General features: G+C 31.7%; 1 protein-coding gene across 1 annotated transcript; it reads left to right on the plus strand.

Moving 5' to 3' along the window:
* The first annotated feature begins 20793 nt into the window (after positions 1–20793).
* LOC114712290 (lipoxygenase 3, chloroplastic-like) lies at positions 20794–25064 on the plus strand. The gene is made up of 9 exons (XM_028896804.1): positions 20794–21253; positions 21360–21625; positions 21721–21961; positions 22525–22824; positions 22938–23026; positions 23161–23268; positions 23465–23766; positions 23876–24142; positions 24240–25064. The coding sequence occupies exons 1-9, from the start codon at positions 20836–20838 to the stop codon at positions 24994–24996; spliced, it is 2748 nt and encodes a 915-aa protein (XP_028752637.1). The 5' UTR covers positions 20794–20835; the 3' UTR covers positions 24997–25064.
* The last annotated feature ends 218 nt before the right edge of the window (positions 25065–25282 follow it).

The raw sequence follows: 25282 nt of genomic DNA on the forward strand, positions 1-25282 counted from the left end.
AAAATTGGTTTTAGGCCTTGAAAGTTCAATAATTAATTTTAAGGAATTTATTTTCCTGCAGTGACACTGATATAAGGCCTAATCAGAGAAAATTCAAAATAATACCTGGAGGTGGCAAAAAAATTCTGAAAATTTTCATATCATGTTCTAATATTAAAAGGTGAATTATCATTGAGAGAAATAAAATTTTAAAGTTCTGGAAAAATTACGAAACGGTACTAGTGAATAGTAACTGATAAAGTTTCAAATTGATTTGGGATTTTGATTTGGATTGTGGGCCATCTTTTAGGCCAAACCAAATCATTTGTGGGGCCCACATTGATCCCAATAAGGGCCCAATTTTGTGCAACTTCCAGGTCTCTCTATTTTTATTAAATAAAATTTGAAATTAAGAGATAATTGTGTGGGAAAATTTAGAGAAAAGCCACATGGTGAGATCTAAAGGTTTGAGGCACTTGACAACTGCCACATAACCCCTATGAGGTGGCAAATTTCGTCCAAATAGAGAGAGGGAAGGCAGATCAGATGTTTCTATATATCCCTTTAGAAAATACAAATAAATGTTGGAAAATTGGAAAAATAAGGGGAGACTCTGTCACTGTAGCTCCAGCCTTATCTGTTCAAAAATTTCAAGTGTTTTAGGCAAGGAATCATCTAACTTACATCAAGAAAACACCACGGTATGCTTAGGCCTTCCTATCCCAAGCTTTAAGGTAGTTTTGGTTGAGTTTTGAGTTGAAAAACAAAGTGTAAATGCTGTCAAATTTTTGGTCTGTCCATAGAAGGTTTAGGGAAGGATAAAAAACTTAAATACCAAGTGGAATAAGCAAGATTAAGCAGTATATGGATTGGTTTTTGGAAGAAAATCCACCTAGGGTTTAAGAACAAGATTCCAGCCTAGCACTATTCATGTAGAAGCAAATTGTTTTGGCTTGATTTGATGATTCCAATGGGTTTAAAACATGTTTTTGTGTAGGGATATGTTGTTAGAAAGTGTTTAAAATCATTGGAATCAAAAATGAAATTTTTGGAAGATTACACCCCCTATTCGGTCAAGGTGAATTCATGGGGAAGGAGTTTGATTTTCAAAAATCTGATTCCATATTTGAATTCCTCATGAAAAATTGTGTAGGAATAAGTCATGAGGTTATTGATTCTAAAGGAGGAATCATTTTAGTAAAAATCAAAGAAAGGGGGAGAAAATGTTAAGTTAAAGTTTAAAGATTATGTTTAAGTTGTTTGGTTATAAATATAGCCTATATTTATGCTTGATTTAATAGGCTTTGTGAGGAGGAATCAAAAAAGATCATTTTTCTTGAGGTAACCGAATTGGACAAGTGATAAAAAGTAGTTTTGAATTATAATTTGATTGTTATCTTGCTTTTTTAATGTGACATGTTGTTTGATTGGATCAAGGGACTTGTGTTGTGATATTGGTTGGCTGAATGATCTTTATTTATGCTTTGGCTAAATGCATTGATTGGTGTTAATATGAAAGAGTTGATGTTCTTTTCCTAGCATGAGAATAAGTATAATTTTATGTGACTTGAGAATGTCTTGAAGTTCTATAATGTGCAACATGATAACTTGCTTGGTTTGCATGATAATTGTAATTCAAATACTACTGAGATTTCTATGAAATCTCATCCGTCCTATGTCAAATTATGTCTCAATAGGGAGTGGCTCATCCATGGATCAAGGCAAGGAGTTGGTATTTGGATAGAAAAGCTTGATGATTACTATGTTATTTTGGAATGTCATGTGATGTATTACTAAATTTTATGCCAAGTTTGTAATAGATTATGAATGGTAATATGTTGTAAATTATATTAGTATGACATGCCCAAGTGTTGAAATATTGAGTGGTAGAATGCCTAAAGGGAATGGAAAAGGAAAAGGAAAAAGGAATCAAAATTCAAAAAAGAAGGACTAGGGATATAAATTGCCTAAATTAAGTAGTGACATATAAAATAATAAACAAATGATAGAATCTGGACCTGAGATTTTGCAGGTAAATAGATCTCATTTTTAGCTTTAAATCAAATGGTAAACCATCAAATTTGGAGTTTTTTCCTAAGAGTTGTGCCCTTCCAAAGTTGGGCTAAAATCCTAAAAATTTGAAAATTGACCATATGAACAATGCAACTTGTCAAATTTTTTAGCGCCATCATGGATGAAATTGAATTCAATGAATATTTTTCTCCTGTAGAACTCTTAGCAAGCTTTGTGTAAAAATTAGAACCACCTCGTTTTGATTTTCCTAGAATTAGTTATGAATTTTCAAAGTTGGCCTAAATTTGGATGAATGGTGTACGGACAGAATTAAATGTGAAATTTTGAAACTGAATTTTTTCACTCGGGAACTCTGGGAAATGTGTTATAATGGTTCCAATTGATGTATAATAGGATAATAAAGGAGGTGTTAACACATGTTTTCTTTTTCACAGTTTCACAGCTATGAGCGCCATAGTCCTTCTCTGTCCCACCACCCAATCTGCATTTATGGTAAATTCTCACCCTTTTCTGCCGTGTTTGGACCTCCATTCACCTCGTCATTGATTTCTGCTATCTTTTTCTGTTATAGTTGTCTCTTCTCTCGTTTTAATCGTCTTCCACTGAGTGAGTTTTCTCTTCATTCATTCATTTCCTTTTTTCTTGGTGTCTTGGATGTTTTGATAATAGAAATTTGTTGTATTTAAATGGATTGATTGATTTTACATTTTGGATGTTTTGTATTGTTTATTTTGTGTATCTTATTTGCTTGAGGGGTATATTGGTAACATCTGGAGTTAGAAAACTACAATTACTTCCTATACACAGTAATAATAGAAACATGTTTAAATCTTCAACATTGATTAGTTCTTAAGTTTGTAATTTTTTTATAATTTTTTGATATTTTATTTTGAATTTTTGTCAAATTTTTGTAATAAAAATTGAGAATTTACCAATAAATAGTATGTTAGGTGTTTTGGCCAATTGTTTCTTGGTTTGTGAACTTTGATTGATAATAAAGTGTTTTTTAAAATTTCGTGATAAATGGATATCATTTGTGTTCCCGTTTTGGATTCAGAAGTTTTAGCTTTAAGAATCTTTATTTACTGAATTGGTTTGAGATTGTTATTTTTGTTTTGTTAGTTATGATTGTTCAAATTTATCTTGTATTTATTTATTATTTATTCAAAGTTATATAAGTATAAAAATACTCTATTATCAAATATATATCTAGTTTAAAAATATCAACGCATATAATATAAATCAAATCATTATTAAAGTTCAAATTAACCCATTTTTTTAAAAATTTAATTGGATAAATTATTGTCTAACACTAAATTTAATTTTAAAATGATAATAATAACTAAATATTTGAAATATTATTAACAATGTAAAAAATTAATAACATTAGAATTATATAAAAAAATTTAAAAACACAAAAAAATTATAAAAGGGCTTAAAATCAGTGCCGCCCCTTTTAAGCCCTCGGCCCTCCAGGGCTTATTTCCCATTTGAAGGAAAAATATCAAGCCTAGCCCTCATAATTTTAGGGCCTAAACGGGCGGCTTGACGAGCTCAGCCGTTTTCCCGGCTCTAGTTGAGTAATGATTTGTCCATTATTTAAATAATTTGGGATTCATTATATTTAAGGGGAAATTCTGTCAAAATTTTTATAAAATAAAAAAGACTCCCAAAAAGTTGTTTAAATAATTTTAAAAGTTATTTTTAGAGCAAAAATGGGTTAGTTTCTCAGAAAATTCTAAGAAAAATAGCTAGAGGTTTCTAACTAATCTGGAAATTTTAGAGCAATTATTTTAGGTGATAAAGAAGCTAATTGAGGTATAAAATTCTCAATATGAGTTAATAATTAATTTTTAAAATTAAGGGCTATTTTTTTCAAAAATTCAAGAAAAGAGTTAGGAGTTGACTTTTGCACAAAATTTTTAGAGAAGTTATTTTATAGGTCAAAGAAGCTAATGGATAATATAAATCTATATAAGATATTGTAGAATAATTTCTGGATATATTTTATGTTTCAGAAAAATAGGAGGAAGGGTGAAATTAGAAGTAAGGAATGAAGTGAAGGGTAGGGGTGTTCAAGACCGGCCTGTCCCGATCGGCTAGTTCCGGTCCCGGTCTTATTGGGACGGGACAGATCCGTCCCGAAATTTTTCAGGACGAGACAAAAGAGGGACCAGGACGGGACGGGACACGGGACAGGGTCGTCCCATCCCGGTCCCGTCCCGGTTCCTTTTTTAAAATTTTTTTTAATTTTTTTAATTTTTTATATAATATCATTTTTTCATATTTTTTTAAGATTTGAGACTATTGTATGGAACTATGGATATATTTATTTAGAGTTTTTATATTTGTTAATGATTTGAGATTATTGATGATTAGAATTTTTAGCAAGTTTTTATTGTGTAAAAGCTTTTGTTTGGAGTTTTTAATAACTATTATATGTAATATTTTGAGCTTTGTTTTAAAAGTGCCCAAACAAATAAAAAAGATGTTTTATCAGATTTAAGCTCAAAAAAATATAATTAAAAAAATCAGTTTTTTAAAAAAATTAAAAAAAATTTAAAAAAATTTAAAAAAATTATTTCGGGACGTCCCGGTCCCGTCCAGGATCCGTCCCGTCCCGACCGGGACCAGGACAACCCCGGGACGGGCCGGGACACTGGACAGAAAATCTGTCCCGTTACTGTTCATCGGGACGGAACCGGGACGGGCCTGTCCCGGTCCCGATCCGTCCCGTGAACACCCCTAGTGAAGGGCATAATGGTCATTTAGCTCTCCCCTACCCTTATCTTCAGCGAACACGCCTCTCGTGCTGAGTTTTGAAAAGAGAGAGAGTGACCGAGACTGAGAGTAGAGAGAGAACCAGAGATCGATGAAGCTAGAGAAATGACCGGACATAGGGAAGTTTACATGCAAACCGATTAAGTGATCAAGGTGAGTCTCTTAAGCACACTTCCATCGTTATTTTCTGCTTTGGGTGGCTGCATGTGAAGTTGATGATGACTTGAGTTTGGATTGAGTGAGAGAAGGTGAGGAAACATATGAAATAAGCAAGGAGAGTTGTAGATTGAATCTTGTTTGGTTAAAATGTGGTGTTGCATGTTGATAAATGTGGTTGCATGTGGATTTTCTTCCCCTGTTTTCCAACACTGAAACGGGGGTTAAAGGTTCAGGAAAGTGGCGTCTGTTTGGGTGTTGGTTCTGCTTTATGATGACCTTGGAACTAAAATCTTGTTGTTTTGGGTTGAACATTGCTGGGTTCTTTGAGAGTTAGGAGAAGGATGTGAGAATGCATATCTATATAAAGTGAAATACAGTTTGCTCTTCCCTTTCTTGCCAGCCGTGACTGTTGGGAAAGTTATGATAGGACGGTTGATTGAAGTTATATGAAAGGGAGAGTAGGCCGTGAGGTTCAGCGGGAAATTGAAATGTGTATACATAAATACACACACACGCATATACACACGGTTGTTGTTAGTGTTCTAACTGGGGGGATATATTTATATATACGTGTATAAGATGGAATCTGAAACTTTACTAAAATTGTTGATTGATGTTCTCTTGGACCAAGTGATTGTTCAAGTTAATTAAACCAAGTTAGAGACCTGAAAACGAAGGTCCAAATCTTGTTTCTGGAACTGAAATTTCAGAACCATAAATGGTTGCTGTTTGGACTATTTTGAAAGATAAAAGCTGGAATTTTAAATGAAATGAAAGGAGCATTATTCAAAAATCTTTTATATATTTATATCAATGATAATCCTTGCGACTATGATGTTGTTGAGTCCATGGGTAAAAGGAAAGATTGATAATATACATATATGCATATGCTGGGTTTTGCGGTTTTAGCCAAGAGTTTGAGGTTGGGAACTCTTGTTTGTCGTTCTGTGTTTGGGGCCCGAAAGGGAATGAATCTAGTGTGTGTGTGTAGGATTCGGGAAGCGGTGGAATATCTCTATAGCTGGAGTTTTGTCTTGATAAAAATTATTACATATGTATATAAGTAGGGTGACCAAAGATTGAGGTTAAGTTCATTATGTACTAATGAAGTTCCTGTCTTGTGTCGTTAAAGACTGAACCACGGATTTAAATGACTTAAAAGATTGATGTTAATTAAGCATTAGAAGATAATTAAGGAATGTTCAGGATGAGGGACAATTAGTTTATTTGGATGCTTTGTGTAGATAGGAGAATAAGACAGTTTATAGTAGTTCAGTTGTAATTAGTAACTAAATTAGTAAACCTTTTGAGTGTAGGCTTGAATTGAGATGTGAAAGTGGGCTTTTGAGTTTGATGATGTTCCGAAATGAAAAATGTTAAGGAGTTAAAGCTAGTTATTAAGAAAATACTGTTCTAACTTCTTTAGATTTTAAAAGTAAAGGTAATGGTTTAAAAAGGACAGAAGATCTGTTGTTTTTTTAAGTTTCCATTACTACTAGAAAAAAGACTTTTAACGTCGCAAAATAACAGTGGTTAAGCAGAAAAACGATATGGAAAAAAAGACGGTGGTATTTTTGTAAATAAGTTAAAGAGGCTTTTATTTTCCACGGCGGTTTTTAAGAAACCGCCCTGGAAAGTGCGTCCTTTACCCTCCTCCTCTTCGTGGTTCTGTCATTTTCGTTCTCATTTCATCAGTGCGCCGTGGTCCCCCTCTTTCCCACCACTGAAAAAATGCCATTACCTGCCATTCTCGCCAACTACCCCACCGTTTTTAAACTCCTCATTGAACTTGTGGTGCCTTGCCACCGTCCGCCACTGTCCGCCGTGATTCGAATGCCCCTCATTTCACATAATTCTGCTTGGTCGTGGTCCCCTCTGTCTCACCACCGAAAAACTGCCATTACCGGCCATACCCCCCACTATCCCACCGTTTAAACTCCTCCATTGAGCTTGTGGTGCCTTGCCGCCGTCCGCCGCTGTTCGAACGCCCTCATTTCGCATTTGAATCTTCTCTGCTCTGTGAGTATCCTCTTCTTTCATTCTTTTCAATTTTTCTTGGTTTGTTGAATGTTTTAGCTATGAAAATATGTTATATATGACCACAATGACTTAGACCAGAAAGCCAATATATTTTGCACCTTACGTGGAAGAATAAGTGTATTATTGTATTTGAGATATACAAGTTGTATGTGTCAGGTTATAATTAACATGGTTTGCCTTTTGCAGTTATCATTGAATTCTAATTGTTTGTGCCCCTTTTGACAACAAAGTTTACTGGTTCGATTCACTCTGTGGAAGTCCATCCGAAGAAACCAAAGATGTCATCGACACGTTAGTTTATATTTATATATTTATTACTTGTAAAGTTTATAAAAACATGCTCTAATATCATTTTCTCTTATACTATTGATAGGACTTTTCATACTTTTAATGTTGTGGCGATTAAACAAAATAGACAAGCACCAACATGGATTCTTCCAAAGGTATATGTTGTTTTGAACTAACTTTTAAACATTTTTGAATGAATTAAAGTTAATGTTTTTAATCAATAATGTCAATATCAATTTTATATCTTTTTTTTTAGTACCGTTGTCAACAAGGACAGCAAGTTGATGTGGATATTATGTCATCCACTACATGAATGACATAAAGGACACAGGAACGACTGAGAAATTGACACAAGGTAAAGATGAGTACGTTGCATGACGTTCTTCAATTCATTTCACATTTTGACTAAGTTTACTATGTTATTTTTGATAACAGATATTTCAAAATACTACGCTATATCTCATGGATGACATCAATTTGATGAGGGACACTTTGTCAACAACATTGGTACAAACTGTTGAAATTTAGCTTTCAAATACTAAGGTCATTCTCAAAAATTCATTGCTAGATGTTTTCTCTCGGTTCTCTCTTATATGTACATGTTCATGATTTCTATTGTACAGAGAAGTAGTTACTTCTATTTCAAAATTGTTGGTCTAGCCAATACGTGTGTTCTTTGGTCTTAATTAACCTTTTAGTTCTATTGGCCGGTTTCCCTATTTTCGCATCGTGTAAAAGAAATTTCAATGTTGTATATATATTAACTAGCTAATTGATCTTGTTCTGCGTATTTCTGCACTGCCTACATTTATTTGGAACTGTAAACTGTAGAGTAGTAGTAAAAATGAAAATCCAGCAGAATTTTAAAAAAAATATTTTTTAATGGCGGTTATATTATAACCACCGTTAAAAGTATTTTTCCATGGTAGTTAAGACAAAAAACCGCCCTTGAAAGTTAAATTTCAACGATGATTTTTGTTTAACCGCCGTGGAAATTAAATTTTTGTTTAACCGTCATGGAAATATTAATTTCCATGGCGGTTTATTAAGAACCGCCATGGAAAATTGAGTTTCCACAGCGGTTTTTTATTTAATCGCCATGGAAAATCAATTTTCCACGGCGGTTCTAAACCACCGTGTTTTCTTTACCTTTCAATATCGCCTTCAAAACCGCCGTGAAAAGCCACTATTAACCGTCGTGAAAAGCCTTTTTTCTGGTAGTGCATATAGGATTTTAATAATTAGGAAGTGAATTATCACAAGGACAAATTGCAAGTTAAATAGACTTAAGATTACTTGATTGAAACCCCAAGTAGGAGATTGTGTAAATATAAGTATGTTAATGTGTGTGATTGAATTGTAAATAGTTAAGGTGGATTAGTGACGAGTAGACCTGGTACTATACATATATCTGTATACGTGTATTTTATTTTTCCAAGACACCCAACCACCTGATGAAATGGAGCAGGCATGGTTTAGGGACGCAACATCATCCTTAAATATAATAACTAAAATAATATTTTCTTTGACCAGGATGACCAGTTATTAAGTATAGTGACTATACGTATGGGTTAAGATAAGAAAGGAAACTTTCCAAAGAAAGTAATTTGAATAAGAAATGTTGTCCAAGATGACTAACTACTAAGTAATAGTAGAGATAAAAGAAGATTTAGGATTTCAAGAAAAATATTTAATTTATGAACTATAATTGGATCAAGCATTGATCTACCCTTATGAATATGATAGGTTTCTATATCTGTAAAAGCCCACCAAAAAGCAGAAAGAAAAGAAGATTGTAAGGTTTGACTTAGAAGAGGAAGATCCAAGTAGTAGTTCTTTCCTATCTTACACTTGTGTATGATTGCTGCATGTCTGATTGTGTCATATTGCTGTTTTAAAGCATGAGAACATGTAATCTTTAATTCCTTGCATGATTATTTAGCCGTGATCATGTGTAGCTAATCGATATGGGGCAATATTTGCTAATATTTGCGTATTATTTATTCAACTTGTCTATCTATCTTTCGCATAAATGCTTAATTGTATTATCTTGCAAAGTTATGTCCACTTTGGCTTGTTTTGTATGCTTTGTGTAATCTGCACATTTGTTTGATAAAAATACTACTACGGGAATTCTTTAAAATCTCACCCTCCCATCTATGATGAATAGCCAAGGCTAGGTAGTAGTATGAAGGATAAGGAGGTTGTTTGTTTGAGAAGAAGGTTAGTTGATGAAGAGCTGGGATGCCTATTGTATTTTTATGTATACTTAGTGAATTATTTGATAGTTTAATTAATTACACTTTTATATATGTTATATTTTTCAAATAGTCGATACTTGCTATGTATAGACATAATCATGTAACTTCTATCAGGAGGCGTACACGGCCAGAAGTAGGTAAGTGTCATCAACTGAGATGGCCATTATATTTTATGTATTATTAGTAGTTAACATGAGATTTAATGATATGAAATCATTCTAGGTGATAATAGATTAAGTTGAAAGCAATGTTATTTGTGAATCACTCATTAGTTAATATGAAGTTTAAACTATTTAGACAATGAATTCCATTATTACTTTTAGGTTCAACTCCTGCATTGGAATTCTGGCTTGAAATGGTTCATGTTTTGATAAAAAAAAAAAAATTACCCTATCTTTTCCCAAGTCAGAAACCTGGTGTTAGTGTTTCACAGACGTTAAAATAACCCTATTAGTATATAGAAAGTTAGGTGTTACAATTACTTTCTTTTTCAGGCCACACATATGTTGCTACCAAACTCTACAAATCTTCATATGTCATCCCTTTTGTTACCAATCTTCCACTTATAATCCTCATATGTCTTTTTCCCATATAAAGTTTTCATATATTCTCCTCCCACATAGAAGATGCAAAATAATCACCTTCCAGAATTGTTAGCCATACATCATCTCTTGCTGCACATCATTAATATGTAAATTTCAATCCATTGCCAAAATTTAAATAGAATATAAATTTACAATTGAAATTTGCAAATTCACAATACAAATACATGTTTTGACAACACAAAATTACAAATTTCCAGGACAAATTATTTAATATCACCCATCTTAAGTTCTAATCATCTACCCATTTAATTTTTTTCTTGTCCTACATTATAAAGGAGTAATGGTTGAATCATATAGAACCTCACATATACACATAATAGTACTGCAAAGATTGTCTAGAATCAAAACAATATAGAATATCCTTTACACAACTCAAAAAAGAGGGGGAAAAGTTGGTTTAAGTGTAGAACAACCCACTGAACTTGAATAGTGAGAAGGAGAACTTACCATAATAGACTTGCCGAACCACACTAGTGAGCAACAAACAATAGCGACGATGAAGTAATGCGAGGACAACCACGACAATAATGGGCTCAGTAGAATGGCAGCGGCGGCGGCTAAACACGCATGAGAGCTGGATGATGGAGTGAAAGGTTTCCAGAGAGGAGATTTAGGGAGCAATCTATCGAATCCTGTCTTTTTTCAAAGTTTCAAATGCAACAAATTTTCAGGGGCAACAATGTTTTTTTGATCTGAAAATTAATTTCATTTCACGACTATAAGAGTACGTGTAGTGAAGTTTCAAATTTCTATGGAGGCAGTTGGATATAGATTGGCTACAGTCGGGGGTTAAATGAAATTTTTCCTTTTATTAATATCCCCATGAATCATTATTTGACTTCTAACGGTGAGGGAGCAGTATGAAGTAAGTGACTCTTTTGGTATCCCTTAGGAATCAAATTTCTGGTTCAAACTGATGGATCATAGTAAAAAAATATTAAATGATTTGTTTGAGGATTAGACGTAAGTTCAAGTGGATAAAGCTGAACTAAAAAACTCACTGTTGGTAATCTCTTTATCCCTTAATAACTCTTCACATTTTCAACATATCAATTTTATGCTTTGTTTTGTGCGTGAAGATATGGTTTGAGTATTTACAGTTCTGTAGTTAAAATATTCTTTTAGAAATCATTTTTCAAGCTTTTTTATACACATTATGCTTGTGAAAATTGGTTGAACATTCTTACAAAAAAGTTTTTGTTCTTGGATTTGCTCAAACATGCACTTACGTTCTATTTTACTGAGACAGATTTTAAAGATCCTAAAAATTTGATTAACACCCAATTCACTCTCATCAATTTGGGGAATGCTAGATCTTAGAAGAAGTCCTGCCATTCATGTTAACTAACTTGAATTGATTTTCTATTCGTTCTATATATTTTAAATAAATATACCAAACATCATTGTGACAAGTACTCTCTTTATTCATGCATAGCTAGTTTTGTATACATATATAGGTGTGTTCGATTCCTTTTTAGTTTCATTTTTTTCTCAAAACTTTTTTCGTCATACCAAGCACACTTATGGAATTAATAATTAGTAGCTAAATGATGAAGTTATGTTTTTCTTGGTGCGGCCTTCAAAATGATAAGGGAGAATCAAAGAGAAGGCCAATAAGAAGTGATATTTATAGGAGAGAATCATAAAAATTAAAATTATTTAAAAGGACTAAATATTTAAATATAAATTTAAAAATACCATATTATTCCTATCCAAACCTCCTACATTGTCTTTTATATTCCCTCATACATTTATTTTTAAAACTAATATAAATTAATAAATTCACTAAATTAACTTAACTTCTTTTAAAGTTTACAACCTATGTAAAAATTATTTAAAAAATGCGAAAACATTGTTCAGTGATGTAAAAATTAAAGTTTTATTTTCTCTATAAAAATTAAAATTTTATTTTTAAAACCATCATAGATTTTAATTAAAAATAAAATTTATATAATTTTATTAAAATTTAGATTATTATATAATTTATTATATGCACAATTTTAAAAATTCAAAGAAAATTTTTATTTTTTATTTTTTTATTTTATGAGAAATTTATATTACGAATGAAGAAATTTCAGCAACAAAAAATATTTAGATTAAGATAATAAAAAAGCATCATTCTCCACACAAAACAAGAAAAACTTTCTTATCATTTGTTTATATTGTAATTTATTATAGGATTTATTGAAAATTTGTGTTTATAATATTTTTTTGGTTTATTAACATTACATGAATTTTTTCATCTTTAAATCTGATATAAGTTTCTTATAAAATAAAAACAATAAATTATACAAATTTTTTTGTGAATTTTTAAAATTGTGTATATAATAAATTATATAATAATTTAAATTTTAATAAAATTATATAACTTTTATTTTCAATTAAAATCTAGGACGGTTTTAAAATACAATTTATTTTTATAAGAAAATAAAATTTTGATTTTTACTTGACTGAACAATGTTTGCATATTTTTTAAATTGATTTTTACACAGGTTGTAAATTTTGAGAGAAATCAGGTTTAATTTAGTGAAATTTATTAACTCGTATTAGTTTTAAAAACAAAATGTAAGAGGCAATATAGTAGAAAACGCAGGAAGTTTGGATAGAGACAATATGACTTTTTTAAATTTATACTTACATATTTGGTCCATTTAAATAATTTTAATTTTTATGACTCTCTCTCATACATATTACTTCCTATTGGTCCTTCGTTCTAATTCTCTGAAATAATAGGGGCCCTTTTGACGGATCCACGTGAACTTGATAAGGATCCTTTTGAAGAGGCCACGTGAACTTGTCTTGTCCTTTTAATTTATTTGGCACAATGGCAGACTTGTTCTTTCGATAAATGGGGAAGAGAACGTATCCACTTGATCTAACCTCGTGAATTATTTGTGAGAGTGCTCAACGTTTAAAACAATAAAAATTTGTGAGAATTTTTTTCAATCAAACTAGTGACTCGTAAATACTCGATTTATTAGGTAAAATAAAAATATACCATCTCTAGTTCTTAATAGAAGACCCAATTAACTAATTTTGAAAGATTATGAAAATTACTAAATTGTTTAATTATAGCATATGTGACATGATCTCTTTAAAATTTTTATGTGGATTATTAGATTATTTCATTATACTACCTCTGATATTTAATATAAGAGCTAGTTTGATATTTAATTTGGTCCTAAATATAAGATTCCAATCCATTTTATCTCTCATATTTATGCATTTTTCTAAGATAGTCTTTATAATAGTCGCACATATTAAATTTTTTATTAAATGATAGTTCTAATGATTAATAAAGGTATTTTAAGAAAGACAATATCTATTTATTATAAATAACTAATTTAACTAATTTTTTTAAGGGGAAATTACAAATAAAGACCCTTGAATTAGCAAAATCACTCTATGGTCACCTGAATATGCTAAATTACTATGAGGGACCTGGTCTCAAATTGTAATTATGAAATCATGGTCAAATTACCAAAATACCCCTCTTTAAATTTTTTTCTTTTTAAAAAAGAAAGCCACTCCTCACCGGAATCCGGCCACCGGCGCCGGAGCTCCGGCGGCCGCTTCCGGCCACTGTCGGCGGCCGCTTCCGGCCACTGTCGGCGGCAGGACGCCGGGGTCCGGCCGCCGGAGCTCCGGCGCCGGCGGCCGCTTCCGGCGGTCTTCCTTTTTTTTTTTTTTGAAACTGTTTTTTTTTAAATTGGGGGGAAGTGAGGTTGGGGGGATTTGATTCCCCAACCTAATGCTTCCCAAAATAAGGAATGACCATTGAGCCAACAAATTTTTGTTAACATTATGATGCAAAAAAAAATATAAGTTAACTCATTTACTCTTGTTCCAAGTGATAACAACAATACATTTGGAAATAACAAGTTCTGATTGTAAAATAACACGTCTGGAATAAAAATTTAACAATATGTTTTTTTATAACAATAAATTTTGTTGCAGGTAATAACAACAATACATTTAAAAATAACAAGTTCTGATTATACAATAACAAGTTTGGGATTAAAATTTAATAACACGTTTTTTTTATAACAATACACTTTGTTCAAGTGATAACAGCAATACATTTAAAAATAACAAGTTCTGATTATAAGATAATAAGTCTAGGATTAAAATTTAACAACACGTTTTTTTTAACAATTAATTATTTTATACTTTTAAAAAATAAATTATTTATAACTTAAAAAAATATTTTTAATATATTTATTTCTCTAAAAAATACTTTTTAATCTGTATATCTATACAACTCATTATAAATCAAACTACTTCTTATAAATTATAAAGTATTTATAATAAGGCATTTTTGATTTATTAATCATAGTATAAATTTTATATTATTTCATTCTTTAAATATTAAAAAATAGTTTTTATATTTAAAGAATAAAATAGTATTTTTAATTATAAATTAGAGATAAATTTCATTTATAAATTTAAGCAGTCAAAAAGTATTTTTAATCCACAATAAATTGTACTATTTATAATTTATAAGAAGTAGTTTGATTTATAATAAGTTGTATAGATATAGAGATTAAAAAATTTTAAAAAAAAATTAAAAAAGTGTGTTGCCATTTTCCCTAAATTTTATTTATAAATTTGAACAATAAAAAAGTATTTTTAATCTATAAAAAATTATACTTCAAGTTCTGATTATAAATTGGAGATAAAAATATTTTTTTAGCAAATTAAATAGATTACAAGTACTTTTTATAAGTTATAAATAATTTATTTTCCAAAGTATAAAATAATTAATTGTTATAAAAAAAAGGTGCTGTTGAATTTTAATTCCAGACTTGTTATTTTATAATTAGAACTTGTTATTTCCAAATGTATTGTTGTTATCACTTGAAACAAAGTGTGTTGTTATAAAAAAACATGTTGTTAAATTTTAATCCCAGACTTATTATCTTATAATCAGAACTTGTTATTTTTAAATGTATTGTTGTTATCACTTGAAATAAAGTGTGTTGTTATAAAAAAAAGTGTTATTAAATTTTAATCCCAAACTTGTTATTTTATAATCAGAACTTGTTATTTTTAAATGTATTGTTGTTATTGCCTGCAACAAAATTTATTGTTATAAAAAAAACATATTGTTAAATTTTTATTCCAGACGTGTTATTTTACAATCAGAACTTGTTATTTCCAAATGTATTGTTGTTATCACCTGGAACAAGAGTAAATGAGTTAACTTTTTTTTTTTTTTTTGCATCATAATGTTAACAAAAATTTGTTGGCTCAATGGTGATTCCTTATTTTGGGAAGCATTAGGTTGGGGGATCAAATCCCCCCAACCTCACTTCCCCCCAATTTAAAAAAAAAAACAGTTTAAAAAAAAAAAACAAAGGAAGACCGCCGGAAGCGGCCGCCGGCGCCGGAGCTCCGACGGCCGGCCGCCGACAGTGGCCGGAAGCGGCCGCCGGAGCTCCGGCGCCGGTGGCCGGATTCCGGGGAGGAGTGGCTTTCTTTTTTAAAAAAAAAAAATTTAAAGAGGGGTATTTTGGTAATTTGACCATGATTTCATAATTACAATTTGAGACCAGGTCCCTCATAGTAATTTAGCATATTCAGGTGACCATAGAGTGATTTTGCTAATTCAAGGGTCTTTATTTGTGATTTCTCCTTCTTTTAATATACTCAAATTAATTAACTAGATCTTATATTAAGTATCGAAGGTAGTATATCAATTTATATGTGAGATAAATTACTTTGGACAAAAATAATAAATATAAATAATTTAAATTAATTTAATAATTTTTTTAATTTTATCAAATTGGTCAATTAGGTCTTATACTAAATATAGGAGTTTGGGTTAAGTTGCCTATAGTCATTAAGGAATAAATTCCTAGAGTGGTGGTCAGGATGGTTAAAGTTCTTGCTATTATCAAATATCATTGCCAAATAGTCACATGTAATTTCAATGGACCTTATAGCTAACCATAATTATAAAGATTGATTTTTTAGGCTCCTTTAGCATGAGAGAAATGGAAGGGAGGGGACGAAAACTTTTAATAAATAAGAAATTAGAAAAGTAGAGTTTTAAAATTTAATAGAGAAAAATTATAAGATAAAAAAGTAATAAAATTAATTAAAAGCTTTTAACTATTTTTTTCAATTTTTTAAATCAAACTCATTAAAATTTTTGCTTCCCTCTTCTCTCCTCCATTTTCTTCATACCAAACATAGAATTAATGGATGAATCGTATCATTTAAAAGTTGTAAAATCTGTTCATTTTTCGTGAACAACAATAATAACAAAAGTCTTCTCATATTAAGCGGGATCAACTAGGTGCAAGTATCACATGATGCGATTGTGTTATGTTGGATACCAATTCTTCTAGTAAGCCATTCATGGGGATCTCTAGGAATCATTCGCGGTGTCCCTCTATGCGTCTTTCCATAGAGCTAATTAAAGCCTATCTACCTCTCCTTATTTTAGTACCTCTGTTGGCCTATTTGCTCCCCCTGCAGTTTACCTCTGTTGATCTCCAAAGTCAATTTTATCGCAATATCCAAAAGGTCCTCATTGTAGCTGTGTAAATAAGTTTTGATACCAAAAATATGTAAGAAAACTACTTTGAGTAAAACCCTATTTTTGACAATTATAAAATTCCAATAATACAATTCATTTTCTCTTTAGTTCCAAAATGCTACCTCCAATCTTTAATATAAAAGTTTTGGCCTAAAAAATATCTTTAATATAAAAATTAGATTATTAATTTGTTAATATCAAAGAAGTTAGTTAAATTAGTTATTTATAATATATAAATGAATGTTTAAACTATCCCCTATGAATCATATGCATTAAAATTACTCTTTTATGAAAATTTCTTAACATATATAATTACTATACGGATTATTTGGAGAGTAAATGACACATATTTGAAAAAAAAAATATTAAAGTCTTATATTTAAAACTAAATTATATCTCTAACTAATTCTTATATCTAGAAGAGAAGGTTGTACTTCTTTTGCCTGTTTCGTCCAACTTTTTAGACCCCATAACCTCATCCTTTGGTATTTGTGTGAAGTCTATAAATAAGCAACACGAAAAACACGGGCGGTGCCTATTCCCACGTTTATTTTCCGTGAGAAGAGGAATCTTCAATAATTGACGCTTGCAGGAAAGGGCTATCCATGTGTGTGGAGGAAATAAGGCTGGAAAAAACGGAGTTCAGCAGTCTATTCGTTTGAATTATATACATGTACATATAATTTAAGGACAAAACTTATATCAAGTTATTTAAGTCAAGTACGTCAAGTTAGCCAATCAAATTATGCCAGCTAAATTAATTTTACACATCATCATTTAAATCCAAAATAACTCTTAAACACCGTTAAAATAAGGCTAAAAAACCTTTTTTTTTCGGGTTCAGTGACAAAAAATATCTTTTCTTCTAAACGCCATCAAATTTCTTATATCTCCAAGCAACTGCAGTCACTAATTCATACACACTTAATTTCTATTGGAAAATGCGACAAGAGAATGGTGTTTCCTCCCTTTTTTAAAAAAAAAAAAAAATTCTATTTCAACGGCATAAGAAGATTCACAATGAAGACTTATGACTAATTCAATCAATATATGAAATCAAACTAAAAAGCAGTTCAGAACTGTTTGGAGAAGGAGGGTAAGGGAACCTGACTATGATGGACAAATTCTTAAGTCAAAAAGCAATTCGTAGCCCACAAGCCAAATTGTGCATCCCCTCCTTCATTGATTGTGTTGCCGTCTGTTCGAGTCACTGCCAATTCTACTCACAAGCTTGTGTATTAATGGCCGCTGCAACTTCTTAGTTTGTCGTCCTTTGCTGCCATACGCTCTCTTTCACGATCGCAGCCTTTCTTCACGGTTGCCCTAAGCTTAAAGATCTGTCTTTTATTTTAAAAAGAAAAAATATTTTTCCAGAGTTGTTTTAATGGTGTTTAAGAGTTGTTTTGGAGTTAAATGATGATGTGTAAAATTAATACAGCTGGCATAGTTTGATTAGCTAACTTGACATACTTGACCTAAGTAACTTGATATAAGTTTTGTCCAAAATAGATACATATATAGATTAAGATAAATATATACTTTTACCAATAAATTATTAGTTGAGATGGTAGTTTCACCCACATAGTAAAGAGGAGAATAGAAGTTCGAATTCTCAGAAGTGTAATTGTTGGAAAAACTTTAACTTTAACGCTCCTGACCTAATAGAAATTAGTTCAAAATTACTTAGGATACTCTGAGTTATATCAAAAAATACATATGATACTCTCATATATTAAGGAGTAGAGATAGTATTAAGATTTGAAGTTTCTAAATTAAATTTAGATTATCTAAATTCAGATTTTTAATCTATAATTTTTTTTAAACAAAAATCATTTTCTTGGGATGACAGTTAGAAAATTTATCTCTATTTTAAAATAAAAATTATTATAAATGTAAAATAATTAATATATAAATGCTGACCATTCAGTTTAATTTAATATCGAAAATTCAATTCTTTCTTGAGAATAATCAGAAGCTAAAGCATGCCCACGTGATAAGAGAGAAACCGAAACTATATTATCATCAGCATGTACTGCAAAATTGAAACGACAGGCAAAGGAGAGCCACAGGACAATGCAAAGGTCCAAATGTCGGCCAAATTCACTAGGGTTTCTTTTGTTGTATATGCGGACCAAGAAATGGTTAGTGTATTATTTGTTAAGCCCCATTCACATGAAATTTTGCAGGCAAAAATATACTCATGTCCCCAATATACTCTAAATCGGCCTACTTGGCTCAAGACAACATGGAACTGCAACCCGTGAGCGGGCGCGCCTATATGGTATCTTAATTCAATGAACTGAATTTTAGTCATGCATCAATAAGCCTTGAAGGCAAGTGAAATATTTCATTTTATTGTCCAGCATTTAAACGTTTAAAACAATTCTTTGAAGTTTTTCATTGGAGCATATAAAATAGAACTGTGTATATTTATGCGGTGTAGTTAAATCATAAAAAAAATTATATTCATGCTATGGTTTTTATTGGGTTGAAAATCTGAGTTTACTTACAGAATATTACATGTTGTGAATAGTTGTCATATGAATAAAATTTGTTATACTGGATTGGTTTTCTTGTATGAGTCATCTTGTAGAATTTTTTATGTTTCGATTTTTAAGTCATTTGTAGAATATATACAACAGATGATATTAATTTTTTATTTAGCGTATGGATATTGTTGAGTAATCATAATGGAGAGCGAGATTGAAAGAGAGTACCAAGAACCTACATTTAATTAAGGACATTTGTGGAAATATATGATAGCTTTAAAACAACAGTCACCTAATTTAATTAACTTTCTTAATTTGTGTTAATTAATTAAATATGCATTACGTATAAATAGGAATGACATGAGAAAATATAGGGAGAATTACAATCAAGTTTCAAAGAAGAAAAATAATTACTAAAAGGTCTTAATAACAATCTAAGCAGCTTGTAATGACAAGTTTTAAAGTAAAAAATAACAACTTCTGGGACTTATTTTGTATTTTTTTTTTTGGGACCTGATTATAATTCTTCCAATAAAATAATACCAACTCCAGTTCTTAATATAAAAGCTAATTCAAATTTTAATGTGATCATAAATATAAGATTATAATCCACTTTTTTTTTATACTTATTTATTTTTGTCTCAATGTACTCCTTGTACTAGTTGCACATATTAAAATACCCTTACTAATAGACATGATTAACAATAGTATTTTAGGGAAGATAACACATATTTATTACAAATAACTAACTTAATTAATTTTCTTAATTTATTCAAATTAGTCAACTAGCTCTTATATTAAGGACTAGGGGCAGTATAATTTAATTAAAATATGTAAAGTTATTTATATTTGACTATAAAAAATATTACTATTTTATTTCATTGTCCTTATTCCCTCTTTTTATTTTGTTGACTAATTACTTACCACACTTTATGTTTATTTTGTTGTAAAAAGTATTGATACTTCTGGTTTAAAAAGAAATCAAGATGCTTCAAGTTATAATGAAAATCATAAACATAAAATTTTTAATATAATTGAATGGTACATGAGTGTGAAAAAGAAAATGAACCCTAATCATGTTGCTAAGACACTTTTATGGGAGTGCTCCTTGGCTGATACGTCTATATTACCATATGTTGCGAGTAAACTAAAATTTAAACCTTTATAATTTTTTTTTTTGGTTTAACTTAGAGTATCTCTAAGTTACGTTTGAGCTTGAAACTAATCTTTGTCGGTCTAGAAACATTCTCCCAACAAATGCATTTTCTAGATTTTGAACTTGTATTCTCCTTTTTACAAGGTAAGACTGCTTACCATCTTAACTAACGGCTTATTGGTCAAATCTTTATAATTAATTGGACAATAAAAATAAAAGAAAAAGTTTATGGGACAAAATATTGTTCCCATATGCATCACGTTATTCATACTCTTTAGATGGATTCAAGAAATATCCGTACCTTACATTGAAACGCGTTTGACTTATACTTACGTGGAAACTTCTCTCTTTTTTCTTGGCTATAAATACAAGTCTAGTTCCCTTCTCAGATTAACAAGAGCCCTAGCTACTTCACAATTTTAAGAACTCAAGACTTATCCCCGTTTATAGTCATAGGGAAATCGCGTAGAAGAGAAACAGACACAAAAATTTCTCCAACATGACCTTCACCAAAGAGATTATGGGTAAATCTATGGTGGAATCATTTCGTTTTGATGCTTCCAAAGGGCCATTTCACTTCAAAAGCTGCAGCAAGCAGCAAAGAATTTCCTTGTCTCCCACTTTTTATTGCTCAGTTCAAACAACAAAGGAACGCAAGAAGAAGGTGACGCAGCAAACTGTCTCACCACTCTCAACTTCTACTAAGGGTTCTGAGTCCAGGAGAGACCTCGGTGCTTGGAAGCTGGAGTCGGAGACGGCAACGGTGACAGTAACTGCCACGGTAACTATCAAGAATAGTAAAAATGTAGAGAATGGGATGATGTCCATGATGTTTCAGCATTTTGAAGCTTTCAGCAAAAACATGTCTGAGAAGGGCATGATTATGCAGTTAGTGAGTACTGAAATAACAGACCCAAGTAAGTTGTTCTTTCTTTGTTTAATTCGATTATCTCTTATCAGTAATTACAAAGCATCCTAATATATGTGGTCTCAATTCTCAATTTGTACTGTGTGAAAATGAAGGAACAATGGAGCCAAAGGTGAGCAAAAACGCCGTACTGAAGTGGATGGAGGACGTGAAGGTGGGGGCTCCCAGGACCACTTATAAAGTAGAATTTGAGGTTGATTCAGATTTTGGGTTACCAGGAGCAATCACTGTGGTAAACAAATATGAAAAGGAATTCTTTTTGGAAAACATTGTGATTGAAGGCATTCTTCATTTTCCCTGCAATTCTTGGGTTCAACCTGAGAAGCTTCATCCAGAGAAGAGAATTTTCTTCACTAACAGGGTAATATAAGTGCACATTGTAATATGACGTTTTAATTTCTTTCTGGCTATATATCAATTTGAGACTTATGGGTTGATCTTGTAACTTTCAAACAGGCTCATTTACCTTGGGAGACTCCGGGTGGTCTAAGAAAGCTAAGAAAACAAGAGCTAAGGCAAACAAGAGGAGATGGAAAAGGCATGAGAAAGCATGGTGATAGGATTTATGACTATGATTTGTACAATGATTTGGGGAATCCAGACAAAACAAGAGTAGGCTCAAGGCCTATATTTGGTGGCCATCATCAATTCCCTTATCCTAGGCGGTGTCGAACTGGTCGTAATCCATGTGTTTATGGTGAGTATTCAATCCTACCCCGCTCATATAACTTCACTTCATATGGTGATTAGGACCTCTAAATCATGTAAAAGAAAATAAGAGAATATTAATTCAACTAATGGTTACCTTAGCTTCAAAGTTTTTTAACTATTTAGATATGAAAAATAAAGCTTCCGACTAAGTTGTATACCCAATACTTCTTTTAGTTCTTCATGTGAAAACTAGATAACTAATTTGTAAATATAAGCAAATTAAATAGATTAGTCATTTGTAAAAATATACCTTGGTTTTCCCAAATGCTCGTTTTAATTATTTGCATTAGAACTATTTTAATAAAAACCCTTTTTGGCATGTGCAATCAAAAGGGGTAGTTTGAAAAAAAAACTATAAATTTGGGAGATAAAATAGATTAGTATCTTAAATTTAATTAGGGCCAAAGTAAAGTTTCTAATGAAATCCTATATTTAAGACTAAAGTGAGCACAATTTTATTGTTATGATTTATGTTTATATTGATGGTTGTAAAATAAAATTTTATTGATAATTTATTATCATTCATTTGGGACTTCATAAATAAACCAGACCAGAAAGCCGAGACACCCGTAAATGCATTCAATGAAACGTATGTGCCGAGAGATGAAGTATTTGATGGGATTAGAATGGAAGCTCTCGATGTGGAAAGGACAAAAGGAATAACTCGCAATCTTCTTCCTTTCTTCAAAACTTGTGTCACGAAATGTGGAGATTTCAAACAAATTTCAGATGTTACAAACATTTACAATGGAAAGACTTGGCATGAATTGAAGTGTGAAGGTGTGAGCAATAAGATCCAAGATTGTTTGGATGACTACTTCAAATTTAATACTCCAAACATAATCAGAGGTATGCATATAGCTATTTCTGTACATTTAATTAGTTCTGTAAAATTTTAATCAATTCTTCACCTTTGAATTATAAGATGTCTTGATTTAGTACACAATTATCAATAATTGCAGGAAACAACAGTGGCTTTTGCATAAGAGATGAGGAACTTGGCCGTCAGACATTGGCTGGAATCAACCCTTTGAGCATAAAAAGGCTTAAAGTAAGTAGAACTGTCTAAAGAAAATTTATCTAATTTAAAAAAGTGAATTTTTTTTTGGGACTGAATTTAAAAAAGTAAATCAAACCAGAGTAATTAATGATGTATCCTAACTTCTCACCTCTAAAATTTTGCAGACCTTTCCTCCAAAGAGCGATTTGGATCCATCTATATATGGTCCTCAAGAGTCTGCTCTCAAAGACGAACACATTTTGCCCCAACTCCATGGAATGTCAGTAAAAGAGGTATTCTCTCTAAAAATTCCTTTTTTTAAAAAAAAATTAGATTCAGAAAACTTACCACTGAATGTGTGGAATTTTTATCAAGCAACTTTAATTAGTTTTTTTCCCCCTAGTGTATTGGCGGCAATTGTGAAAAATGACTTTTTGTTATTATATTAGACTTTCGATCTAAATATCGTTTTATTTTTCTTTTCTACAGGCATTAGAAGAGAAAAAGTTATTCATATTGGATTATCATGATGCTTATATTCCATTTCTCAAAGGCATAAATGCTCAAGAAGATCGGCAGGCTTATGCCACCCGAACCATATTCTTCTTGACCAGACTAGGAACTTTGAAGCCCATAGCAATTGAGCTTAGTCTTCCGCACGGATATCCAAATCGTGCGTCCAAACATGTCCTGACCCCTCCTGAGGATTCCAACTCTTATTGGTTATGGCAACTTGGCAAAGCACACGTTTGCTCTAACGATTCTGGTGTCCACCAACTTGTCCAACACTGGTAAGCTATCCCATAAACCTATTCTTCCTTGAGATATTTAAGGTTCAAACTGATGAATGAATCAAATTTTAACGGTTAATTAAACTTGGAATCATCTTGGAATATACAGGTTGAGGACACATGCATGTATGGAACCGTTTATTATAGCAGCTCATAGGCAACTGAGTGCGATGCACCCAATTTTCAAACTTCTAAAGCCTCATATGAAAGGCACCTTGCAAATAAATGCCTTAGCTCGTGAAGCTCTCATAAGTGCTGGAGGCATAATTGAATCTGACTTCTCTTGTGGTAAATATTGTAATCACATTGTTTCTGCTGCTTACAAAGATTGGTGGCGATTTGACATGGAAGCCCTTCCTAGAGATCTTATCAGAAGGTTTGAATTCTAATATATATCACAGTTAATTTCTAAATCTCAATTTGTAATGTTGTGCTAAACAAAAAGATTAACTAATGAACTCTTCGTAATGCAGAGGATTGGCTGAACCTGATCACACCAAACCCTATGGACTGAAACTGCTCGTTGAAGACTATCCTTATGCAAATGATGGCCTTCCCATTTGGCTTGCAATAGAGAATTGGGTTAGGACCTATGTGACCTACTATTATCGTGATGGGCTCATGGTTCAATCAGATAATGAGCTTCAAGCTTGGTATAGTGAGGTCATAAATTTGGGCCATGTAGATCACAAAAATGCAAGTTGGTGGCCTAAACTCTCCACTCCCAGTGACCTCATTTTTATACTCACAACTCTGATTTGGATTGCATCAGTTCAACATTCTGCAGTGAACTTTGGGCAATATCCTTACGGAGGGTATGTCCCTATGCGTCCTCCATTGATGAAAAGGCTATTACCCAAAGAAGATGACCAAGAGTACAAAGAGTTCACGAAGGACCCAGAAGGGTACCTTTTGAGCTCAATGCCTGACTTGTTTCAGACCACAAAGTTTTTGGCTGTGGTCAACATTCTTTCACAACATTCTCCAGAGGAAGAGTATTTGGGAGAAAGGAAGGATCTTTCAGATTGGGCTAGCGACCCTGAAATCATAGAGGCATTCTATAGGTTCTCAATGGAATTAAAAAGAATAGAAAAGGAGATTGAGAAGAGAAATAGAGACCCAAATTTGAGAAATAGATGTGGGGCTGGAATTCCACCATATGAGTTGCTCATGGCTAGTTCTGGTCCCGGAGCCACTTGCAGAGGGGTGGCTAATAGTATTAGCATATAAACATATAATAGTTTGAATTTAGTCAGGCAAATATTTTTATATTCATCCTCAATTTGGTCAATTAGAATTTTACTACTTTATCAGTATAGTAGCCAACCTATATGTTCATTTAAGCAATCAAAGTAAGGCATAAATGTATATGACATACTGTAAAGGAAAGAATGGGTGCATTTGAGACTCTATTGTTGTATACTGTAATTAAAGATTAACCAAATCATTGATTGTTTGAGTTTTGTTGTTCAACAATATGAACACACCTTCAAGTTTCTAAGCACGATTCTTGACT

The sequence above is a fragment of the Neltuma alba genome, unplaced genomic scaffold (assembly GCF_004799145.2).
Source record: "Neltuma alba isolate B1F8T4 unplaced genomic scaffold, ASM479914v2 tig00001826_pilon, whole genome shotgun sequence".
NCBI classification, from domain to species: Eukaryota; Viridiplantae; Streptophyta; class Magnoliopsida; order Fabales; family Fabaceae; genus Neltuma; species Neltuma alba.